The sequence below is a fragment of the Lonchura striata genome, chromosome 26 (genome assembly GCF_046129695.1).
Source record: "Lonchura striata isolate bLonStr1 chromosome 26, bLonStr1.mat, whole genome shotgun sequence".
NCBI lineage: Eukaryota > Metazoa > Chordata > Aves > Passeriformes > Estrildidae > Lonchura > Lonchura striata.
In genome coordinates this window covers 3716817-3740357 of record NC_134628.1, presented here as the reverse complement: position 1 = coordinate 3740357, position 23541 = coordinate 3716817, and the positions used below count along the sequence as shown (strand labels likewise).

The 23541-nt window shown below is 64.2% G+C and overlaps 3 protein-coding genes across 5 annotated transcripts in view; all 3 read left to right on the top strand.

The window, feature by feature from the left end:
* The first annotated feature begins 807 nt into the window (after positions 1-807).
* TMEM35B (transmembrane protein 35B) lies at positions 808-2297 on the top strand. The gene is made up of 3 exons (XM_021554793.3): positions 808-942; positions 1541-1721; positions 1813-2297. The coding sequence occupies exons 1-3, from the start codon at positions 835-837 to the stop codon at positions 1941-1943; spliced, it is 420 nt and encodes a 139-aa protein (XP_021410468.2). The 5' UTR covers positions 808-834; the 3' UTR covers positions 1944-2297.
* Positions 2298-4228: 1931 nt separating this feature from the next.
* Positions 4229-5233, top strand: LOC110484279 (platelet-activating factor receptor). Its single transcript, XM_021554816.3, has one exon. The coding sequence runs from the start codon at positions 4229-4231 to the stop codon at positions 5231-5233; it is 1005 nt and encodes a 334-aa protein (XP_021410491.2).
* Positions 5234-8479: 3246 nt separating this feature from the next.
* Positions 8480-23541, top strand: part of DLGAP3 (DLG associated protein 3) — a 28220-nt gene continuing 13158 nt past the window's right edge. The window contains exon 1 of one of the 3 annotated variants that reach the window (XM_021554798.2): positions 8480-8580. The gene's annotated coding sequence lies outside the window, so the exon portion shown is untranslated. Of the gene's footprint in view, positions 8581-14186; positions 14419-23541 lie in introns of those variants that run through there. The other 2 variants (XM_021554800.2, XM_021554797.2) reach the window with 2 other exon arrangements.

Genomic DNA, 23541 nt, shown 5'->3' with positions numbered 1-23541 from the left:
CGGGGCTCAGCCGGTGCTGGAGCCGAGGGGAGCGCGGCCGCCTCCGTCCCCCCGGAGTGGCCTCCCTGGGGCCAGGGCATCCTCGATCGGCTGCTGCCTGCGCCCGGAGCTGTGCCCAGCGCTGCCTGTGCCCCGCCTGCCATCGCTCCTCGCACCCCAGGCCGGCCGGTGCTGCCATGGATCGCAGCTTCTCGCAGCGCCCACGCACCCCCAGCTGTGGGATTTGTTGTGGGGTGGGGGGTTCCCTTTTTCCTCCAGCTGTGTTTCGGTGGGAGGATGGTGCTGCTGGCTGGCGGGGACGTGTCATAGCCTGGGGGGTGACACTGCACATCTGAGCACCCCCTGCCCCGGCAGCACCCAAGGCGCTCCCTGAACCTGCGGGGCTGGGGCGGGAGCGGGGCCGGGCTGGGAGCGGAGCCGGGCTGGGAGCGGAGCCCGGAGCCGGGCTGGGAACGGGGCCGGGCCGGGAGCGGAGCCGGGTTGGGAACGGGGCCGGGCCGGGAGCGGGGCCGGGCTGGGAGCGGAGCCGGGTTGGGAGCGGAGCCGGGTTGGGAACGGGGCCGGGCCGGGAGCGGAGCCGGGCTGGGAGCGGAGCCGGGCTGGGAACGGAGCCCGGAGCCGGGCTGGGAACGGGGCCGGGCCGGGAGCGGAGCCGGGTTGGGAACGGGGCCGGGCCGGGAGCGGGGCCGGGCTGGGAGCGGAGCCGGGTTGGGAACGGAGCCGGGCCGGGAGCGGAGCCGGGTTGGGAACGGGGCCGGGCCGGGAGCGGAGCCGGGTTGGGAACGGGGCCGGGCCGCTCCGCCCCGCTCCGCCCCTGTGCCCGCCCGTCCCGCCATGGCGGCGGCCTTCACCGCGCTCCGTGTCCTGCTTGGGATCTTCTTCTTCCTCACGGGCGTCCTGAAGGTCTCGGACTGGCTCTCCGCCGATCTGCACCGGCACATGGTGAGCGCGGCGGCCGCAGGGCCGAGCCCGGGGAGTGAGCAGGATGGGGGCAGTGCAAAGAGCAAAGAGCCACTTCGGCGTGCAGGGCTGGGCTCCGGGGGAAAGGAATAGGTTGGGGTGCAGGGCTGGGCTCCGGGGGAAAGGAAAGGAATAGGTTGGGGTGCAGGGATGAGCTCCAGGGGAAAGGAACAAGTTGGGGTGCAGGGATGAGCTCCAGGGGAAAGGAAAGGAGCAGGTTGGGGTGCAGGGATGAGCTCCAGGGGAAAGGAAAAGAGCAGGTTGGGGTGCAGGGATGAGCTCCAGGGGAAACACGTAGGGCTGACCCTATTCTGGTGCGGAGCTGAGCCTTGGGTGAGAATGAGCAGGCTGAGACTACAGGGGTTCAGGGTGGAGCATTTTGGGTACAAGGTTGAGCCCTTCATTGTGAATCAGCCAGAGTCCAATGGAGCACAGGGCTGATCCCCTTAGGGTGTGTGGTTGAGTTATTTAGGATGCAGAGCTGATCCTCTTGGAAGACAGGGTAGGACAGACACACTGAGGGGCTGTATCTCCTCAGCCCCAGGCTCAGGGCTGCCTCACCCCTCTCCCACCTTCCCAGGCATCAGAGTTCGTGCGGTTTGCCAAGGTGTTTCCCCTGAAGGACCTGGGGTTTGTGCCAGAGCCAGGCAGGTACCTGGCGGCCGTGGGCTGGCTGGAGGTGACGGCTGGGCTGTTGCTGGCATTTGGACCTCAGCTACTGCAAGAGATCAGCAACTTCATCCTCAGCGTCGTCATGATCGGTGAGAGCCAGTGGGCACCCACTGCCCATCGTGGGGTCTCGGGGCACCCTTGGCCAGAGACGCCCACTCCTATGCTCTGCTTCATGCCCAGGTGCCATCTACACGCTGCTGGCACTGCAGGAGCCGCTGGCCATGTGTGCCCCGGCCACCCTCTCCCTCGGCCTCCTCCTGCTGCTCAACATCCGTGGGTATCCAGCTGCCCCCCGGGCCAAGTTCGAGTGACGAGAGGTGGGAAGGACAGACGGCTCAGCCGCTGGGGAGCAACGCCTTTATGGAATTTTCAGGGACAACGTCACATCCTGCGGGGTAGCTTGCTGATGAGACACGGTGTGTCCTCTCCTGCCTCTGCCAGTGATTCTGGTGCTGGTTGTCCCCTCCCTGTGGGACCTGGGCTGGTGCTGTGGGGTGGTGGCTGTGGCACCGCTGTGATGCTGCCGTGGCGCCGCTCCGGCAGCTCCGCTGCTGAACTCGCACAAAGCGTCTGGCTCTTTCCAGTGTTTGGCCACACTAAGCAGGGGCTGGCTCTGCTGTCTTGGGGGCTTTCAAATTTTGGAATAAAACCTCTTGTTTTTCACATTTTGCCTCTCTGTTTATTTCTGCCTTCCCCCTATGCTGAGCCTTGGGAGTTAAGGGGATGTCCTGGGGCTGGAGGACCCAGTCCCTGGGGACAGTGTCTGGACACAAGACTTGGGGACATGTCAGAGCTGGTGCAGGAGCTGGCACAGAGGCAGATGGACAGTGGGGAGAGCCCATCTGGGGTGGGATCCCTCAGCCACCCACATCCACCCAACAATGTGCCGGGAGGCCCCTTGCTGTACACCCATGAGCTGACAGGAGCGAGTGCCCAGGCAGGCATGTGCTTTTTGTGGATCTTGCTCCCACGGGGAGCCAGCATCTGCCACCCCAATGGGCACAGCACGCTCAGGATGAACCACAGTTCACCTGGAGTGTCTCCCAGCAAGGGGGCTGGGCTGGCTGTGTGGGGAGTCTGGCTGTTGGGAAGAGCAAGGGGTGTAAGACACCCCTGTACCCCTGATGGGACCTGAACTACATCGGGGTGACATCTTTGGTGTCCCAAAGAACACACACAAATTGGCCACACAAAGCAGTGAGTCAGATGCTCACAGATCTTGGGGGGGAGCCTGTAGGGTGCTCCCCTTAAAACCAGCTTTGAAGCCAACAAAAGCACAAAGAGCCAGGAGGAGGCAGATTCCTGCTTTGATCCCTTTGGGGCATCCCTCTACTCCCCAGCTGCCGGGTGCAGAAACTTGACCCTCTGCTGCTTTCATCCAGGCGTGGGTGGGAGAAGGGCCCTGGGAAATGGTATTGGATGTGGCTGGGGGCACAGGGAGGGGGTCAGCCAGGCCAGTACTGGCCACTCCCACATGCCCCCAGCCCCAGCCGGCACAGGGGATTTTAGGGTGGCTCCAGCAGGGAATTCCCCATTACATACACACACAGGTGCTCTCCCCACTCCAGCTGCTGTCCCACAGGCACTAACAGGGGGCTTGAGATGGTGGGTGGGGGTCAGGCAGCCCCTGCCTCCCTCAGCACTTAAAGCTGTCCTCAGCCTGGCTGGATCAGAGTGAGAAGCAGCCAGAGGGGACGGAGCCGCTCCTGCCTGACCCGACAAGGTAAGAAACAGTCGTGGTGTGGGTGAGATGGAGCATTCACTGTGCCTACGATGGGGAAGGAGGAGGAAAAGGGGACCACTGAGGGATCCGGACGTTCCTTTGGGGTCCAAAGGAGGTCCCCCAGGCTCAGCAGCTCGTGCTCTCCGTGTTTCAACCTGGGGCTGGGTGCTGCATGTGCCGAATCCAGCCCTGCTGTGCTGGAAAACACCAGCTGGTGACTCAGTGCCTTCGTTGGCGAGGTGTGGGCAGGCAGTGATGGGAGGTGAAGTAACTGCAGCCCTGGATACAGCCACTGCAGCACAGCATGCTTTTCCATAGCCAGGACCAGAGGCAAACCCCTCTGCGCAGGATGGGGGGCGTGGGGGGATGCTGGCCCCGTGTTTGTACCCCCTGTCCATATCTGGGTTTCTCCATTCTGGAGCTCGCTGAGCCAGACAGTGACTTCCTCATGCCTGGCTCCATGGGGAATTTGGGGTGCTGGGAGAGGGCTGGGGTGGGTGGCCCCACAGGCACGTGCTGTGTGGGAGGTGTTAAGCCCCGCAGCTGCCGACTGGAGCCAGTGTGGCACCTTCGGGTGGCTCCGGCTGCAGCTCTGTCCCTTGGCTGTGCTGCAGCTGTCCCTGCCACTCCCTGCGAGCTCTAGCCGGGCAGTTAACAGTGGCCTCTAGGCTCCCTTGTTGTGTGGGGGGACAGAATTGGGGGCTCCTCCTCTCCTGTGTGAGCTGAGCCCTTCCAACAGATGATGGCACCCCCACAGGGCTCTGCCTCCACTGCAGATGCCAGCCAGAGAGGTCGTCCTGTACAGGTAAACATCCCTCCCCTGTCCCCAAGGGTTGTGCCACTGGCTGTTCCCCGTCTTTGCAGGAGCCCGGGATGAACGGCTCGGTGCCGGGACCGCCGCTGGTGGAACAGCCCGGCGAGTGCGTGCCCAACAACCCGGTGCAGTTCGTGCTGGTACCCATCATCTACTGCCTGGTGCTCTGTGTGGGGCTGCCGGGCAACCTGGTGGCATTGCTGGTCTTCCTGCAGAGTGGCAAGGTGAGGAAGGCCATCCGCATCTACCTCATCAACCTCACGCTGGCTGACATCCTCTTCAACCTCACCCTTCCCCTCTGGATCCACTACTACCTGGCTGGAGGGGACTGGCTACTCTCGGAGGCCACCTGTCGCCTGGCAGGGGCCGCCTACTACCTGGCCACCTACAGTGCCATCACCTTCATGGCTCTCATCAGCTTCAACCGGTTCTGCGCGGTGCGGGCGGCGCGGCGGGCGCTGCCGCTGACGGGGCCCCGCGGCGCCGCGCTGGCCTGTGCCCTGGCCTGGCTGCTGGGGCTGGGCTGTGCCGTGCCCACCCTGGCCACCCACCAGACCTTCCCCACCCACGCCGGGACCACCGCCTGCTTCGAGCAGCACGGGCGGCAGCGGGGCTATGCCTACGCCATGGTGGCTTTCTTCTCCGCCGCCTTCCTGGTGGTGCTGGGCACCTACGCCTCCATCGCCCGGGCGCTCTCGGTGCCCGCCGCGGCCTCGCCGGGCTCCCACCGGCAGCAGGCCCGTGCCATGGTGCTGGGGATGCTGCTGGTCTTTGTCGTCTGCGTGGCCCCCTACCACCTGACACTGGCCCCCTGGGTGGGCAGCCGGCCCGCTGCGCCGCTCTGTGGGTCCCCTGACAGCCTGGATGTGCTGCACACGCTGAGTGTGGCCCTGCTCAGCCTCAACAGCTGCCTGGACCCCGTCATCTACTGTTTCTCCATCCGGCGCTTCCGCGCTGACCTGCATCGGACCCTGCGCAAGATCGGCCGGTGCCTCCCGCTGCCCCCGCCGGCCCCGGCCGGGCCAGCGCCTGCCGCCCGAGCATCCTCCTTCACCTCCTCGTAGCGGGGCGGGCACCAGGGTCCTGCCCCCGCCTGCCCCGGTGCCGCAGGCCCGGTGGGACGTGGTCCCTGTTGCCAGGTGAGGGATCGGGAGCAGCGTGGGGGGAGCTCTGGCTTCGTGCACTCCCCTCCTCCCACCCCGCTCTGCTCTCTGTGCATTCCCACGCGCCCGCAGTGGGAACCAAGCGGAGATCCTGCCCCCCGCATTGCAGGCACTGGGAGAGAGTCCCTGACACTGGGAGAGTGGCACTGGCACTGGGAGAGAGTCCTCGGCACTGGGAGAGCGGCACTGGCACTGGGAGAGAGTCCTCGGCACTGGGAGAGCGGCACTGGCACTGGGAGAGCGGCACTGGCACTGGGAGAGAGTCCCTGGCACTGGGAGAGCGGCACTGGCACTGGGAGAGTGGTACTGGCACTGGGAGAGCGGCACTGGCACTGGGAGAGAGTCCTCGGCACTGGGAGAGCGGCACTGGCACTGGGAGAGGGACTCACCCAGCAGTGGGAGCTGAGCCATAGGGGGTTTTGGGAAGGCAGAATGGCGAGGGATGCTCCGCGGTTGCCGTCATCTCCCGGAGGTCTCCATCCTGCAGGGACATGCATGACCAAAGACCCCCGTGGCATGAGCTGGGCTGCTGAGGGGGCTGTTTGAGGCCCCGTGGCCAGTCCTGTCCTACAACGTCCCTAAGCCTCATGGCTACACCCCTCCCGCTCTTGGCCAGGATTAAAAATGAATGAACCAAAGGCTTCTTCGCTGGTCGGTGCCTGTGCCCCTCACCGAGAGATCTCTGTCCCTCGGGGAGGGCTGGATATGGGGAACCCCCGTCCCCTGCAGCCCTGGCCCCCAGCCCAGCCCCGCTCCTGCGGCAGGACCGTGTCCCAGGGCGGCTCTTGCACCGGGGGCTGCTGACCCCGCACCCCTGCCCCGTTCCCTGCCCCATCCCCTGCCCCCCTGCCCCCTGCCCTGTGCTGGCCGCAGCCCCCAGCCCGCAGCTGCCGCCCCCGCCCCGGGAGCCCCGGCGCGGCGGGGGCGGCGGAGCGGGCTCGGGGCCGTGGGCGGCTGTGTGGGCGGATGATGGTGTTTTCCCAGCCCTGGCTCGTTCCTGCTGCCAGCGCAGCCCCGCTCTCGGTGCTGCACCAGCGGGAGAACAGAGCGGCTGCAGTGCAGCCCCGCGGGTTCTGGGCATGGTAGGGGGCAGGGGTGCATCAGCTGCCCCCCACATGGGGGTCTTCCTCCCCCAGCACAGGGCTGCTCTCCAGCACACTCGTGCATGGAAGGAAATGAGAGACTCCAGGCAGGAGGAGATGTGATGCCTGGGGGACTGCTGGCATGGGATGGGCAGGGTGGCAGTGGGCACCGGGATGGGTGGGTGATGCTGTGAATTATAAAGGCTGCCCGGATGCCAGCAGAGAGGTGAAGGTGCAGGATAAGGCCCAACCCTGGGGAATGGGGTCTCCATATGCCATGGAAACTGTGCACCACTGTGACCCAGGGAGACCATGGCTCAGTAAAGCCAGTGTGGGTTCGTGGGATGCCCGTGCTGCCCATGGTGCCTGGACACTTTGCCCCCATGGATGGGGATGGATGAAGTCTCCATGTGCCGCAGTGCTGCTGCTCAGCAGAGCTGGGACACGTCCCAAGGTGCCTCTGCTCCACACCCGGCCCCAGGCCAGCTGCCTTCGACCACCCAGTTCTTCCCCTTTTGAAGTTCATATTAAATTTTAATCCTTTTATGTAACTGCTGAAGGAGGGGGCAGAGCTCTGCTCCCCGCATGCAGCAGGAGCAGCCGTGTCAGCAGTGCAGGATGCTGCAGGGCCTGCTGGGGTCTGGGACTGGACATCTCTTCCTGGGGGCACCAGGACTTTTGGGGGTCTCTCTGCCTGCCAGGAGTGGGGGCAGCCCCAGCTCTGGCTCTGGCTCTGCCAGGGTGTCCTGTTCAGTGGGAAAGCTTGGGCACTTGAACCACAGCACTGGGACATGGACATGACTGCTTAGAAACACATGTAGGGCACTTGTTTGGGCCATGTCCCCCCCACGCACTGGGCAGGGCCTGGTGAGGTGTTCTGGGCTCAGCTTGGCACCAGGATGGGGCATGTGCCACCACGCTGCTCCCGCCACCGTGCAGGGCGTTACCCAGGTTATTGTTCCTGCACTTCCAGCCCGCGCACGCTGTAATTATTATTATTATAATTACGATCAAATTACAGGGTGTGGTGTGAGTGGCTCAGCGGGCAGGCGGCAGCGGGTGACCCTGGGTCTGCTGGGGGAAGGCTGGGCCTCTGGGGCTGCACCCTGCCCGGGGCTGTCCTGGCACCTGGGGCTGTTCTGTCACTCAGGGACTATCCTGACAGCCCAGGGCTGTCTCAGTACCCCGGGACTGTCTCTGCACTCTGTCCCCTCCCTGGCAGGCAGTGTTCCCGTGGACAGGCGTGGGTGACAGTCCTGGAGTGCCCTCGGCTCCCTGCAGTGCCCCAGGGGATGCCCACGGGTGGGTACCCCTTGTCTCTGTGGCAGTCCGGCTCTGCAGGGTGCCCCAGGGGATGCCCACGGGTGGGTACCCCTTGTGTCTGTGCCAGTCCGGCTCTGCAGGGTGCCCCAGGGGATGCCCACGGGTGGGTACCCCTTGTCTCTGTGGCAGTCCGGCTCCGCAGGGTGCCCCAGGGGATGCCCACGGGTGGGTACCCCTTGTCTCTGTGTCAGTCCGGTTCTGCAGGGTGCCCCAGGGGATGCCCACGGGTGGGTACCCCTTGTCTCTGTGCCAGTCCGGTTCCGCAGGGTGCCCCAGGGGATGCCCACGGGTGGGTACCCCTTGTCTCTGTGCCAGTCCGGCTCCGCAGGGTGCCCCAGGGGATGCCCACGGGTGGGTACCCCTTGTGTCTGTGCCAGTCCGGTTCCGCAGGGTGCCCCAGGGGATGCCCACGGGTGGGTACCGCTCATCCCGGCAGAGCCCGCGCCGGCAGCATCTCCCCGGCCCCACGCGCGGCTGCCCCCGCTCCCCCCGCCGGGGGTCCCGGGGCGCCGGGAGGCGGCGGCAGAGCCGCACCGGAGCCATTTTGCGCCGCCGCCGCCCGCTCTGGCTCCCGGGGAAAATCCACCGCCGTGTCTTGGCGGCGCCGCGGCGGCCCCGCTCCGCTCCCGCCGCTCCGCGCCCGCCCGCGCTGCACTGCGGGGCCGTCGCCACTCGCATGCTGCCGCCCGCCGCGCTCCCACGCGCGGGGCGCCGGCCCGGGCCGAGCCGGGACCAGCCGAGCCCAACCGAGCCGGGCCGGGAGCAGCCGGGCCGGGGGCGGCCGCGCCGGGCCGTCGGGGAACCGCCCGGGAGCCGCCGGAGGATGTAGGAGGCGGGAGCGGGGTAAGAGCGGCCCCGGTCCCGGGGGTACCGCGGTGCCCGGCGCGGAGTCGGGGCCGGTCCCCGAGATCCGCGGTGCCCAGCGGGGGGCGGGGGAAGCGGTCCCGGGGGTCCGCGGTGCTCAGTGCGGAGGGGGCTCTCAGCAGCGAGGCACCGGAGCCGCTGCGGAGCCGGCCCCGCGGGAACGGGACGTGTCACCTGCGGACCCATCCAGCCCCGCCGAGCGGGTGTCCGGGGCTGAAGCGGGGAGATGGTGGAGGAGGGAGCCGGGGGATGGCCGGGGGCGTCTCACCGGTACCATGGCGCTCAGCTCCGCCAGGATTCCCCGGTGGGTGGGAGAGAAGGGCTGCCGGCAGGCATCCCCATCTCCTGCTGCCCGAGGCGCTGGGGAGGGAGGCACAGCCCGCAGCTCCTCCAGCCTCTCCTGGATGGCGCCGCCAGCCATCCTGCGTTCTCTCGCTGCGGAGGGCGCGGGGCAGGCCCAGGACCCCTCCCCACCCGGTGAGATCCCCCTCCCATCCTTCCCGAGGGGCGGTGAGGACCATGCCCGGCCGGGTGCCGGGAGCTGCCGTGGGGAACCAGCTGAGCTGTGCCCATCACCGTGCATCCAGGCGCCATGGTCCAAGCCAGCCTGACAGGCAAGCAGAGCTTTGGAGTCCCTGTCTAGGTGCTTCCTCTTGCTGCTGCCTTCCTTCCTCCAGACTGTTGGGTTTTCTTGGAGGGGTCGGTCTGGTCCCTCCGTCCCGTGCCAAACCTGCAGAGCAAGTTGGTGCTGGGACCTGCTGGTCTCTCTCCATCCTGTGACATCCAGCCCCGCATGTCACCTCCCTCGCGGGCTCCAGGGCTGCACTGCCCACAGCCGATCCCTGCCTGTCCCCTGGCCAGGAAGAGGGGACAAAGCCCGGCTTGTAGGTGTTGGTTATCCCTGTGGGAATCCAGGCTGGGAGCAGGCAGCCTTCCTTGGTGTAAATTGCAGCAGGAGCCGGTCAGCAGTGCAGATTCTCCTTTAGGAAATGGATGCAGTTTTTGGTTTTTCTCAGTTTCTCACCCCTGTGCTCCCACTGTTCCCCCGAATGCATCCATGGCTCCCAGCCCTTGAGGACTCTGTCTGTGCAGGGATGGAGCAGAGAGAAGGCCACTGGGAGATGGGCATGGCTGCAAGGAGCATGTCAGCCCTTTCAAGCATTATTACAGTGCTGGCAGGACTGGGAATGCAAAAATAGCCATCAAAGTGACCGTGGAACATCTGAGCCTGGAGGGGCCCCTTTTGGCTGGGGGGGTGGTGGGAGCACTGACGTGGGGAGCTGTTGATGTGAGCCAAACTTGGGGCTGCCCTGGGTGTTGTTACCCCACTGAGCCAGGGCACAAGGACCAGATCCAGGCAACCCAGCTCTCGGGAATGGGATGACAAAACCGTGGTGTCCCCCTGCCAAGGCTGGGTGAGATGGTGCTGAGCTTGGTGCCCAGATCTCCCTCCTGAGTGCCAAGGCTTGTGCCACGTGGGCTTGGAGGAGCAGCCCCCAGCCCTCTCAGTCCTCCTGCTGGGCCTGGCTCCCAGCAGCTTGGGCAAGGCACGAGAAGAGTGGAGGATGCTTGGGAAGCCCAGGCTGGGGTGTTTGGGGGGGGCCCTTCCTTCAGCTTCCCCATCAGTAGCTCAGAGCTGTGCCAGGACCTGTGGGATGCAGAGCCCGTGTGGGCAGCTGGTGGCTGTGCTGGTGTGGGTCTCCCCAGCTCTGCCCACCCTCAAAGGCACGATCAGGCCCCGTGCTGGGGTCTCATGTCCAGGTGGAGCTGCTGCGGTGGGGGCTGGGGCTCCAGATCCAGGTTTTGCAGACGCTCGCATCTCTCCAGCAAGCTGAGCCGAAACCCTGGATCCCACCCAGCCAGAAATTTGGATCTGGAGCCAAAGGTGACTCTTGGCCCTTATTGCCAACACGGGCGAAGCTAAAATCTGGATCTGAGCAGGAACAGAAGGAGCCTGGATCCAGCGCAGGGGCTGAACGTGTGGCTTGTGCTCCTCCTGGCCATCAAATTGGATTTCCTGAAATAGCCTGTTGAAGACCAGAGCCCAGCAGGGACCGAACGACAGGTCACCAGGGGTGTGGAAGCCCCATCACCATCCTGGCCGCCTGCTTCGAGACGTTGGCAGCCAGCAATAATAGTAATATACGGTGCCACTGCCGGGAGAGTGCAGCGCTGGAGAGCTAAGAATAGCAGGCGAGACGTGCCAGCAGAGGGGGACTCACGGGGCGGGTGGGGGGCCGGGGGCTGCGGCTGGACGTGCCCCGGGGGACGCCCCGGCCGTGGGGTGGCATCTCCTCGCAGCGGGAGCACATCCCTGTGATGCAGGCGGCACAGGGCACGGCAGGAGCTGCGGAGGGCGAGGGGAGGGGAGTGTGGAGTGGTGCTGGTGCTGCAGACCCTGGGTAGCGCCCCTTCAGCCTGGCCTCTGGGCTTTGCCATGCCCATGGACCAGGTGTAAACCTGCTCTGGTAAAGTGGGCTGCAGATGGTGGCCACCTCAATGGCCCTGTGATGGCTGGTCTCCTTCTATGAGCAGCAGCATGGGGGATCCACCTGGAAAGCCACGGGCAGGGCAGACAGCTCAGCGCTCCACACTCACCTGCTCCAAACTAGGCAGGATTGAGCCCCTTCTGCTCACCCTGTCCTGCTCAGCAGCTCATTCCCAAGGCTGTGTGGTGTCACTAGCAGGGGACAGAGATGGCCTGGCCACCACAGGTCCAAAAGCTGAGCTGCAGGGAGGCCGGGCTGCTCTCTGTCAGCTGCCACGGCATGTGGCAGCAGAGCAAGCGCCCATCGGATTAAGGAGAATTAATTTGTACCTTCCCCATTTCTGCAGGGCCAGGGGTGCTGCAGCACCCGGTGTCCCCCTCCCACAAGCAGCTGTGCTCCTGCAGCACCTGTGTCACTGCCTCTGCAACCTGCCCTCAATCTTAATTAGATTTGCCACGTCGCCCCCCAGCTCACTCCTCCCCAAATGCTGGAGCAGGAAGAAGCCATGACATGGTTTCTAATCAGCTTCTGAATTCAGATTCCTCTTGGCTGTTGTTGGAGGCTCCCCACAGCCTTTGTTTGGTGCTGCCCGAGCAGGGTCTGCGGTGTGGCTCCCCTTGAAGGCAGCACCCCTGGGAGCGAGTGGCTCGGCAGCTGGGACACCCTGTGGGAACACGCTGATATTTGGTGACAGCAACTTGAAGAACACCCCCAGCCCTTGCCAAACCACCCCGCCAGAGAGGCAGCCTGCCCGCTGCCCCCGGCTCCGGTGGGCACCGTGGCTCTGCCAAGCAGCGGGCACCACTGCTGCTGCTTTCCTGGGGTTCGTTCTGCAGCCGGTGTGGGAGCTGGGCACCGTGCCCGCGGCCGGTCCCGGTGCGGCTCCACTGCGGCCAGTGCCTTGCCAGGCTTGGCTCTGTCTCCAGCCCCCAGACCTTGTCAGCAGCGAGTTGTGGCTCTGAGCAAAGCCAGGGGATGCAAACAGTTCCCAGCGCTGCCATGCCCCAATTAATAGCCTGTGAATCACGATGCCGTTGGAAGAGCAGATGTTTGCGGCGTGGTTGCCAGAGCTCAGTGTTTCACCAGGAGTCTGCTTGGCCTTAAATTGGCAGCTCCAGGCAGCGGGTGGTGATGGGGCCTCGCTGCCTGCCTGGCCCTCTCCTGCAGGAGGATCCGGAGCTGTTTGGGCTGGGAAGCAGCTGAAGTTTTTGGTGGGCAGAGGGAAGGGGGAGAACAGCCTGTCTGTGGGCATGTGGGGGTGCTGCGTTGAAGTGAGAGGACTACAAAAGCTGAAGGTATCGAGTCCCGTTGTGACAGGACCTGCTGATTTCCCATTCCCAGGGAATCTCTCATCTTCCCAAAGGGATGCAGGCACTGGGGTGGCACAGGGGGTGCTGGGGCACTTGTTTGGGAATGGTGAACTGGTTGGCACTGGGGAAACACTGTATGCCTTGGAAGTGGCTGTCCCTGCTGTGGTTGGTGTCCCCAATGGTGAGACCCCGTGGTGGATGATGCACCCCAGGTCTGCCCTCTGTGCAGCTGAGCTGAGGGATGGCCTCAGGTTTCATGTTTTGTGTCATGACACCCATCTGCCTCAGGCTCCCCTCTGGGTGGGGACAGCTCCATGGTAGGGGAACCACATGGTTCCCCTCCATCAGGTGTGTGTGGGGAGCTGGAGGGGGCGAGGGCAGCACTCGGGTGCCTGCGGGGTGCACAGGAGTGTGTGTGGGTGGGGCACGTGGGACGCTGTGAGTGGGAGCAGCCAGGTGCACGTGGCCATGTCATTGTCCAGGTGCAGTGATGCAGAACTGCCGAGTCTCCATCTGGGTGTGCAGGGCTCTGTGTCTGTCCGTCCATCAGTGCGTGGGGCTGTGTGTCTGTCTGTGTTTCCATGGCTCTGTGTCTGTCCATCCATCAGCGTGTGGGGCTGTGTGTCTGTCTGTGTGTCCATGGCTCTGTGTCTGTCCATCCATCAGTGCATGGGGCTGTGTGTCTGTCTGTGTGTCCATGGCTCTGTGTCTGTCCGTCCATCAGTGCGTGGGGCTATGTGTCTGTCTGTGTGTCCATGGCTCTGTGTCTGTCCATCCATCAGTGTGTCCATCTGTGTGTCCATCTGGCTGTGCAGGGTCCTGTCCATCCTTCAGTGTGTGGGGCTGTGTGTCTGTCTGGGTGTCTGTCTGTGTGTCCATGGTTCTGTGTCTGTCCATCCATCAGTGTGTCAGTCTGTGTGTCTATCTGGGTGTGCAGAGCTCAATGCTGTCCATCAGTGTGTCTGTCTGTGTGTCCATGGCTCTGTATCTGTCCATCCATCAGTGTGCAGGGCTGTGTGTTTGTCTGGGTGTTCAGGGTCCTGTCCATCCGTCCGTGTGTGGGGCTGTGTGTCCATCTGGGTGTGTAGGGCTCTGTGTCTGTCCATCCATCAGCGTGTGGGGCTGTGTGTCCGTCCGTGTGTCCATGGCTCTGTGTCTGTCCATCCATCAGTGTGTCTGTGTGTCCATCTGGATGTGCAGGGCTCTGTGTCTGTCCATCAGTGTGTCCATCTGTGTGTCCATGGCTCTGTGTCTGTCTGTCCATCAGTGTGTCTGTCTGTGTGTGCAGAGCTGGGTGTCCATCCACCAGTGTGTCTGTCTGTGTGTCCGTCTGTGTGTGCAGGGCTGGGTGTCCGTCCATCAGTGTGTCTGTCTGTGTGTCCGTCTGTGTGTCCGTCTGTGTGTCCGTCTGTGTGTGCAGAGCCGGGTGTCCGTCCATCAGTGTGTCCGTCCGTGTGTCCGTCCGTGTGTCCGTCTGTGTGTGCAGAGCCGGGTGTCCATCCATCAGTGTGTCCGTCCGTGTGTCCGTCTGTGTGTGCAGAGCCGGGTGTCCGTCCATCAGTGTGTCCGTCCGTGTGTCCGTCTGTGTGTGCAGAGCCGGGTGTCCGTCCATCCGCGGGCCTGCGGGGCTGCGTGTCCGCCCGGGCGTGCGGGGCCGTGCGTGGGCGCGCGGCGCTGCCGGCGTGGGCCGCCCCTTGCCGGGGGCGCGTGTTGGTGCGCGGGGGTGGCCGAGCGCGCCGGGGAGCGCGCGTGGGTGTGTCCCCGGCGCGCGGGGGCGACGGCTCCGCCACCGCCTCTCGCCGGCTGCAAGGTGCCGGTGCCGGTGTCGGCGCCCGGAGCGCTGCGCTGCCGCGGGTGGCCGTGACCCCGGGGACGCCTCCGGCCTCGCTGCGCGGCCTGGCCGCGGCATGGGCAGCCCGCAGGGAATTTGCAGGATCAGAGGGAATCCAGCCGCTGTGCCATCCTCCGACTCCTGCCGAGCCCAGGCCGGCAACTTCATGGCTTAGCAGCGGCGGCGGGTGAGTGGGGTGGTGGGTGGGAGGGGAGAGGGCCTGGCTGCGTGCAGGGGGCTCCGTGCCTTGCAGAGCCCCAGTCCTGGGAGAGCCCGGCTTTGTGCCCAGCTGTGCCAGTTCAGCGAGCTCCCCCGGCCCGGGCAGAGCGGGAGCCCCCGGGCAGCCCACAGCCCTAACCCTTTCGTGGCCGAATCCTCCTCCCTGGCAGCCACGTTCTCTCCTCGGTGTGCAGCCTGTGGCTCCCGGCCGGCCCTCGCTCAGACGAGCCCCGGCACAGCCGGGAAGCTCACCCGACCGGGATGGGGAGATCCCAGCCCCGAGGTCTCTGCTCCCGTTCCCTGCCGAGCTGGGCTGGGGGCTGTGTGTGCTGGGGCTGGGGGCTGTGTGTGCTGGGCTGGGGGCTGTGTGTGCTGGGGCTGGGGGCTGTGTGTGCTGCTGGGGGTGTGTGCTGGGCTGGGGGCTGTGTGTGCTGGGATGGGGGTGTGTGCTGGGCTGGGGGCTGTGTGTGCTGGGCTGGGGGCTGGGAGCTGTGAGTGCTGGGGGAGGGGATGTGCTCAGTGGGGGCTGTTCACTGGGGTTTTGGGGAGCGGGGCAGGGCTGCACCTCTGTGTAAGCGAGGGACAGGATCTCCTCTGTGTGTCTGTGTGTCTGTGTGTCGGTCTGTGGATGGAGCCGGGGAGCCCCAGCCCTGCCTGCCAGACGGCCCCGCTGCCGGGGAGCGGCACAGCCGGTGCCGACATCTGTGCTCCGAGCCCTGCCTGTCTTCAGTTCGCTCCTTGGCACAGTCACAGTGGCAGTTGGGTCCCTCTGTACCTCTCTGTGGATTCCCCCATCACCCTGCCTCTCCTGTGACACAAACCTGTATCTCTGCTGTTCTTTCTTGGAGGGGAAACTGAGGCAGGAGGGAGGGAAGCAGAAGAGCCCTCTCCCGATCCCTGTCATCCTGAGGCTTGATCCCACGCTTCACCCTGCTTTGTTTTTTCCTGCCAAGTGATGCCAAGAGCCGGGGGGAAGCGAGGGCGTCCTGGGACGCAGCTCCTGGCTGTGCCTGCCCGGGGCCCTGGAGCCGCCCAGCTCCTCCTGCCGCTGTCTGGCACATCCCTGGCTTGGGGCTGCCACAGGGGCTGGTGGCGGGGCCGCAGGACGGCCGCCAGTGGCACGTGTTGTTGGGCACTGTGGTGACACTGGTGGCAGTGGTGGCTGTGGTGGCTGTGGTGGCCGTGGTGGCTGTGGTGGCTGCGGTGGCCGTGATAGCAGCGGTGGCCGTGGTGGCCGTGGTGGCCGTGATAGAAGTGGTGGCCGTGGTGGCCGTGGTGGCTGTGGTGGCCGTGGTGGCCGTGGTGGCCGTGATGGCAGTGGTGGCCGTGGTGGCTGTGGAGTGATGCTCGTGGTGGGAGTTTATCGTGGTGGGAGTTTCTAGTGGCGGCCGCGGTGGCGGTGGTGCCCCGGCAGTGGCAGCGGTGGCCATAGTGACAGCGGTGGTGGCGCTGGCCATGGTGGCAGTGTCGGCGGGCGCTGTCCGCGGTGCTGATGCCCCGGCCCCACGCTGCGAGTCCGAACCGCGGATCGAACCGGCGGCGGCTCCCGACGCCCTCTCCCCCCGGGGCTGCCCACGGGTGCGCTGGGGCTCGGGGTCCCCCCGCTCCCCCGGGGACGTCTTGCCCTGCCCATAACCTTTGATGTGCGGCAGCTCCAGACAGGGCTGGTGGGACGGGAAAGCGCGCAGAGCTCTGTGCCCGTCACCCCACGGCTGTGCCCGTCACCCCACGCCCTGCCCGCCGGGCTGGGCACAGCCTTCCCTCCACGGGCGCTTCTGATCGTCCCGCCGGGCAGGTCGGGCAGGGACGGGCTGTTGTGAGTCGGGCTGGAGAGCGGGGCAGGGCAGGGCGTGTGGGGACACGGGCCACCGTGGCTCCGTCACTCCCGGCCGGCTTTGGGACAGCCAGGGAGGGGCTGCCGGCCCTGCCTGGTGCTCCCGGGCAGGCACAGCTGGGCCCGGGGGAAGTGCCTGGGTTGGTGACACCGTGCTCACCTCGGCCCCCCAGAACCGTGTCCCCAACCGCAGTGCCGGTGTCACTGCTCCCAGAACAAAATGTCAACCCATGCAAATGAGACTGCGGGAGCGGCTGATTGAAGGGCCCTGCCCCGCCCCGGAGTTGCAATCAAATATGCAAATGGCTCCCGAGGAGGCTAGTGAAGGCTATTAATAGCGGGGATGAGGCTGGGAGAAAGCGTGGTGTTCCTGAGGGAATGAGCCTGGGGATGAGCTGGCTCTGCTTGTCCCTCTGCCCAGGTGTCCCTCTCTGCAATGCCCTGGGCAGGTGACAGGTAGCCCCTGCAGGGAGCCCGTGGGCACGAGGTATTGCTTTGGCCACCATCAGCCTTGGCAGGGCTGGTGCTGCCCCTGTGCCCAGTGCCCAGTGGCCACAGGAAAACCCTGGGCTGAGATTTCAGCCCTGGGGAGTCAAACCAGGAGGGAGGAGGTGCCCAGGGGGACCTGGGATCTGCCGGGGGGGGTTCCTGTGGCTCAGCCTGGGCAGGGAGCTCAGCCTGGGGCAGCTGTCACCATGCTGGGGGAGGGAGGGATGGAGGAAGGGGCTCCCTCCCACCCCCCACCCTTCACCCGGTGCTTCCACACCCCCTCCCTCTCCTGGTTTCCCTCTGTCGCCATTGAGGCAGATGATGTCCCTGTCCTGCCAGCTCCAGCGTGAGCACAAGGCACTGGTGGGAACCACACTGTCCCCGGTGTCCCCAGCCAGCTCAGGGGTCTCGGTGTGCTTGGCCTGTGCTGCAGCCCCTCCATCCCATCTCTTGGGTTTTGGGATCCAGGAACCATTTGACCTTTTTATAGAAAATCACGGAAGTCAGGCTGGAGTCAACAGTAACTAATTATTTAAAATCTGAAACTGGAATAATTAGGCCAATTAACAGTCCCAGGTGACGTCTGATTCCATCTGATAATGGCCCGAGGAAGAGGGAAAGTAATTAACCTGTCAGCCTGACATTTGTAGGTCAGCACCGGCTCCTCATGATGTCGGGGTGGGCACAGGGGTATTTTGGGGGGGGTCCTGTCTCTCTTGGTGCAGGGGGTCTGCACCCTTTGGGGGTCTCAGCGCAGGGAGGGGGCTGTGGGTGGGCCCAGGTGGTACCTGGAGGAGATGGCTGGGGGCTGCTGGCTGAGGGGATGAGGTGCTGTTGTTTGAGGCCAGGGTGCTGGGCAGGGGGACGGGCTGAGTGTCCCCAAAAATGCCACAGCCGGCCAGCTGGTGAGGCAGCACCTGTGGGCCTTTAAGGTTGCTGTGGAAACGGGGCTGCTCGTTACCAGGAGGAGCCTCCTGCTTTCCAGGCAGGGCCCCCTATCCCTGCACGAGGGGATCCCCACCCCGGGCACCTGGCAGTGCACAAACCCCCGTGTCTGTGGGGGGACATGGCGAGGGCATGGCCGTGCACGTGCGGGAGGGTGGCCTTGGGTGGCATGGACCCCTCAGTCCAGCTTGCCCTTGGCATGGCCAGAGGTGCCAGGTGGAGCTGTGTCCCCCTGGACACATCTGGACACACCTGGACCCACATGATCACATATGGGCACACGTCCATCCTGACCTGCCCGTGCAGCCCAGCTGTGGCCCCATGGGGACCCTGTCCTCACACCTCAGCTGGCACATGGACCCTGCCTGGCACTGGGGCTGTGCTGGCTCCCCCCTGGCAAGGCACGGAGCCCGTGGGGAACAGAGCGCTCCGAGGCAGAGCCCCCGGCCACAGCCCGGTGCCGCGCTCAGCTCTTGGAGTTTTAATGAGGTAAATTGTATAAAAAGCTCCTTTTGCCCTAAATGCCCATCCCTGCGTGAAGCTGCTGCAGCACAGCCCGGGCACACCCCGGGAGCTGGGCAGGGGGCTACGGGGCTGGGCACACGCTCCCGGGCTGAGCACGTGGCAGCAGCAGCAGGAGGAGGAGGACGAAGGCGGTTTAGCACATTTGCAATCATTTCCCTCCTCCCCCCCAAAGTTTACAGCTTAGCTCAGCGGCTTATCAGCCTCCAATCTCATTAAATCAGGCAAATTGTAGCATCTGATATTTTATGGAGATTAAGGTGTGCGCCCAGACTCTATAATTATCGGCAAAGATGTATTTACAATACCTTGTTGCTAGTAAACAAAAAATAACTTCAGATCAAAGCTCTCTTACCGGGGAATAAATCTGCCCATCGAGCCCCGCTGTGGCACACGGCAGGGAGACACCGGAGCCGCCCGGGGTGGGTGGGCATCACGGGGGGACACGGGGGGGGCGTTTTGGGGATGTCCCCGGTCCCACGTGGCCACTGCCAGTCCCATGTGCTGGATCCATCCCCAGGGTCTCCCTTGCTGGCACCCACCCCTCCAGCCACGGCTCCACCGGGGATTTCCACCCCAGGGACCTCCCTGCTGAGACAAGCCCGGGATTTATCAGCACGTGTGCGTTGCCCCTGGATTCCTCACGGCGGTGGCAGCGCTGCGGATTACCGATGTGGTGACGCTGGTTTATTGCTGCCTGAAGTGGATTTATCCGTGCGGCAGGGCCCGGGCTCGCTGCTGGTGTAAATCACCACGGCACGGCTGGCAGGAGCCTCGGTGCTGTGGCTGCATCCCGACAGGCCCCTGGCATTCCAACCTCCCTGGGGGTGGCTTGGCCGGGCATCCCACAGGACCCGCAGCACAGATCAGCTGCCCCTTCTCCATCTCACTCTTGTGCCCACTGGAACGAGAATAAAATGGTGATAATGCTGCAGACGTCCTCTGGAAAGAACTCTGAGGCAGATGAAAAGCCCTACTTAAGAGTGAGGCCATTATTATTAATAACTCGGAGCGAGGCTGTAAATTCAGCCGACACAGCTATTATGGGAAATGAACCTGCTGCCGTGCTGGATCGCAGGCTGCCAGGTGTGGGATGGGGATGGGCACAGGAGAGCAGGGCTGCATGGCCCCAGGTCCTGTCCACAGCTGGGGCAGCACGGCCAGAGGGACAAAACCAATTGACTCCATCTGGGCTCTCTGGGGTGGTTTTTTGGCTTTTCTGGGAAGGCTGGAGGGGCATGGGTCTCTTCCCAGCAGGAAAGGCTGAGACCTGGCCCAAGCTCAGGTCAGGGGTGATGTAGGATGTGAGGAGCATGGGCAGAGCCGGGTGCTGGGAGAGGCCAGGGTGCTGAAGCTCGGGTGGGCAGGACCCTCCGTGGCCATCCTGGGCTGACTGTGCCCATCTGAGGAATGTCCATGGCACCTTGGCAAAGGTTGCATTAAAATAAAAATAACTCGGTGCCATTCAGTGCCCAGTGCCTGCAGCCAGGTCAGAAAAAGGCAAAGCTGCCATGGCTCCCATTCCATCAGGATGACTTCACCTCCAGCACTGCCACCCCTGAGCCGGGCAGGGGGTGCCGTGGGGGTGGATTGCCATGAGAGTGCCACGCGGGTGTCACGGGGGTGCAGAGCACGGTCATGGGCTCGTGGTGCTGCCTGTACCCGGCTCGGGAGCTTCTGCGGGGGAACGAGCTTTGATATAAATATCTTTTTGCTCAGCACACGACCTACTTTCCAGACAATGCCATTAGCCTCCCGACTCCCTCATTCATCTTCTGCCGTCCTCCCCCAGCCCGCCCCGCGCTGGCACCCGCGCCAGCACCGCACGCCAGCCATGGAGGGGTGAGCCAGGATGGGCACCTGGCTCGGTGGCACCGTGGGGACCCTGTGCTGGCCTTGGGGACAGCCCTGTTCTCACGGCTGGCAGGGGGCTGTTGCTGCCTGTCCTCTGCCCCTGCTCTGGCTTGGTAGGAGGTGGCTGTAGAAGATTCCAAGCGCCGGCACGGTGTGGATGAATTGAGGCAAGAGACCTCTGAAGTTTGCTCTTGGGGAAATGAGGTTTATTGGGGATGCAGGATGGTCCTGCCTCGTGCCGCCAAACGCAGCATGTGTGAGGCTCCAAGAGGTGGAGGAGGGGAGAGACAAAAGGATGCTCTAGGAGAGGGGAAGTTCCAAGAGAGGGGAGGAGATTCCAAGAGAGGGGAGGAGGTTCCAAGAGAGCGTGTGGCCCCTCAAAGCCCCCTTTTCAAGGAGCTTCAAGGTGGGCTGGAACAAGGCTCAGGCCAATGGGGTTACAGGCACTTGATGTTTTAGGGGAGGGACAGAGGTGCAGGGTGAACCGTACATCTTTTGGGGGTGAGATGGAACAGTCCACTTGACCCCAGGACCCATCCGTAGGCAGGGGCATTGTCCGGCTAGCTGGGAGAACTGTTCTCATCCTGGCTGTATTATTTATGGATAATCATATTTATCTCTCTTCTGCAACAGGTGGCTGGGTCTCCTTGGGTGTTTCTCCATCCCTTCCCACAGGATGCTCAGATCTGTCTCCCTCCCTGCTGCCTCCAGCCCCATTCCCTGCAAAGTCCCTGCCCTGGGTGGCAAACGGCCTCATCCCGGGACATCCCCAGCCAGGCACAGCCTCGTTGGTGCATCCTGGTCAGGGCAGAGGGGAGCAGGGTGAAGCAGCCACGCGCTGGCTCAGGGCTGGCCCAGGGGCAGCGTGTGGGGTCAGGACCCCTCCCGAGCCCCCCCAGAGCTGGTGCTGGGCCCACGCCCAAGGGTGATCCTGCAGGAGCTCCACGTGCTGGCAGGGGCGGTGCCGTGCTGTTGGCAGCCGTGAGTGGCTGGTGGGATTAGGGGCAGGTTGGGGCAGAGGGTGCCCAGTCCCACTGCCATGCCAATGCCCAGCCCCTCTGGCTCATGGGGATGGCTCTCACACCAGTTTTCCCCCATGAGCTGGAAGCATCTCTCCAGGCCCACCACCTGCACACCTTCGTGCACCCCTGGGATGAGCCCCCGCACCTCCCCTGCAGCTAAAATTAAATATTCAATTTGTATTGCTGGTAAATCCGGCAAATCTCTTTTATCTCTAAGCTGTTGTAGCAGGAATATCAGTGGTGTAATCTCCATGGGGGCTCGTCCCGCTGCCCTTCACAGCTCCCTGGCTTGGACCACTCTCCCTTTTCCCCACATTTCTCTCTGGGACGCTTCTGGGTGGTGGAGCAGGTCTCCAGTGCCAACAGCAGAGCTCCCCATGGCACCCATTCTGTGGGTGCTGCTGGCTTTGGGGACAAGGATGTGCATGGTCCCCAAACTGTGATGGAGATGCTCTTGGCCCAGGTGATCCAGGTGGCCCCACCAGAGCATCCCCCATGCCTACGGTGTCCTCACTCACCAGCTGTGCCCCCCCTCCCCGTGCTCTGTCCCCACGCTAAGAGCATTGTGCAGAATTATGTATTTAAATATTTAGGTTTTCATCAGCTTTGCAAATTAAGCCCATCCATTAAAGCAGCAGTTTGGGTCCTCTGCTGGCAAGCTGGGCTGTGCCATGCCTCGGGGCTCGCTGTGCTCATCCCAGCCCTGGCCCCAGGGGATGCAGCCTGGGAATGGGGTGATGGCCTGGAGCATCCCTGCTGCCACAGGGACCGAGGCTCTGCTTCCTCGCTGTTCCTGGAAACTCCAGCCCCAGCGGCCCCATGGCAGGGTGAAGGGAACCGGTTGGGATTGGTGTAATTTGGGGATGGAGTGGAGAGTGCCTGGTGCTGGCAGGGAAAGCAGGATGAGGAGCAACGCTGGTGACAGGTGACAGCCCTGGCTCGGCTGAGCACCTGGCAGGAGCAGAGCAGGGATGGCACTGCCAGCCTGCTGGGGGCTCAGGGAGAGGGAAGCTGGGGATGGAAGGGTCAGCCCGCCCAGGGGCTCGGAGGAAATGGGCAGGAGATGGTCAGAGCTGTGACTGCTGCCACGCTCAGCGCTAAGGCTGTGCTGCCCTGAGCTCACCAAAGAGGCTTTGGAGTGATCCCTGGCTTAAGTCATTACACGGCATGGCTGGGGACTAAGTGGCTCTTTAAACCTCGGCAGCCTGGCCTAGCTGGTGGCTCCGTGTGGGTGGGAGGGGAAAATGGGGGTGATGGGGAAATGGGGTTCATCCAGCACCGTGGCCAGCTGGGGCCCCTGGCACAGCCGCAGGGCCCGAGGGGCCTGCCATGGCCCCCAGTGCCCCTGGCACAGGCAGATCTCACTCCTGGGAAATGCTGGTGCCCACTGCCCACCTGGGGCACCGCTGGTGGCTGGATGCCCCTGGGAATGTGGGCAGAGCCCCAGGGTGAGCACAGCACAGGGGGATGTGTGTCCCTGCCTGTCCCTTCCCTTCACTGCAGGTGAAGAGCAGGCTGTGGTCTCTCCTCGGTGTCACCTGCATGTCCCCCTTCCCCACCAAGCCTGGAGGCACCAGAGGAGCGCTGGCTGCTGCTGGCCCCAGGCACTGCGGGCAGATGTCGAGGTGTCCATGGGAGGGGAGCTGTCCATGGGCATCACCCTGATGGGTGCTCATCCGTGCGCCTCAGTGCCCACAATCCCTGTGCCAGCTGGCATGGGCTGGGGTCCCTGCAGCCCTGCCTGGCCTGGGGGTCCCTCCATGGGGGTCCTACAACTCAGTTGGCTGTGCTCCTGACACTCTGGCAGTGGGGTCACACCTCTGGCAGTCCATGCCCCATGTCCTGGCTCCTGTGGGCAGGATGAGCACTGCTGTGGGGCCGAGGGGGCTGGAGGTGCCATGGGGCTGCTCGCCCCTGCCAGCCCTGCCTCTGCCTGCACCTACACAGGGGTGCTGCCATGGCACTTTCCCTGTGCCACCTCTTTCCTTCTCAGCCAACCTCCTGGGATCTGGCTGCCAGGCCCAGATGTTCCCCATCCTAAATGGCTTTTGAAGATGTGGCTCTTCCACCAGGACCTGAATTAGGCTTTGCAGGGATGGAGTGCCAGAATCCTTTCTCCGCTGCCTTTGCCTTGGCAGCTCCAGGATGCTCCAGCTCCTTTCCACACCCAGCACAGCAGCACGACTCTTGCCCCCAGAGAATCAGGTCTGGGGCCTGGGTGGGTGGTCCTGGGCTGTGTGTGCTGTGCAGGGAGGGGGTTCCTGTTCCCCTGAGGTGGCAGCAGCCAGAGGCAGTGGTGCTGTGGTGGGAAGTCCCAGCGCTGGCGGCCGTGCCGGGATCCCTGGCAGCTGGGCGCGTCGTGGCCGTATTTCCTCGCTCTGCTCCAGGAGTAATTGCTCAGATGGGGACGTGGGGCAACTCCCAT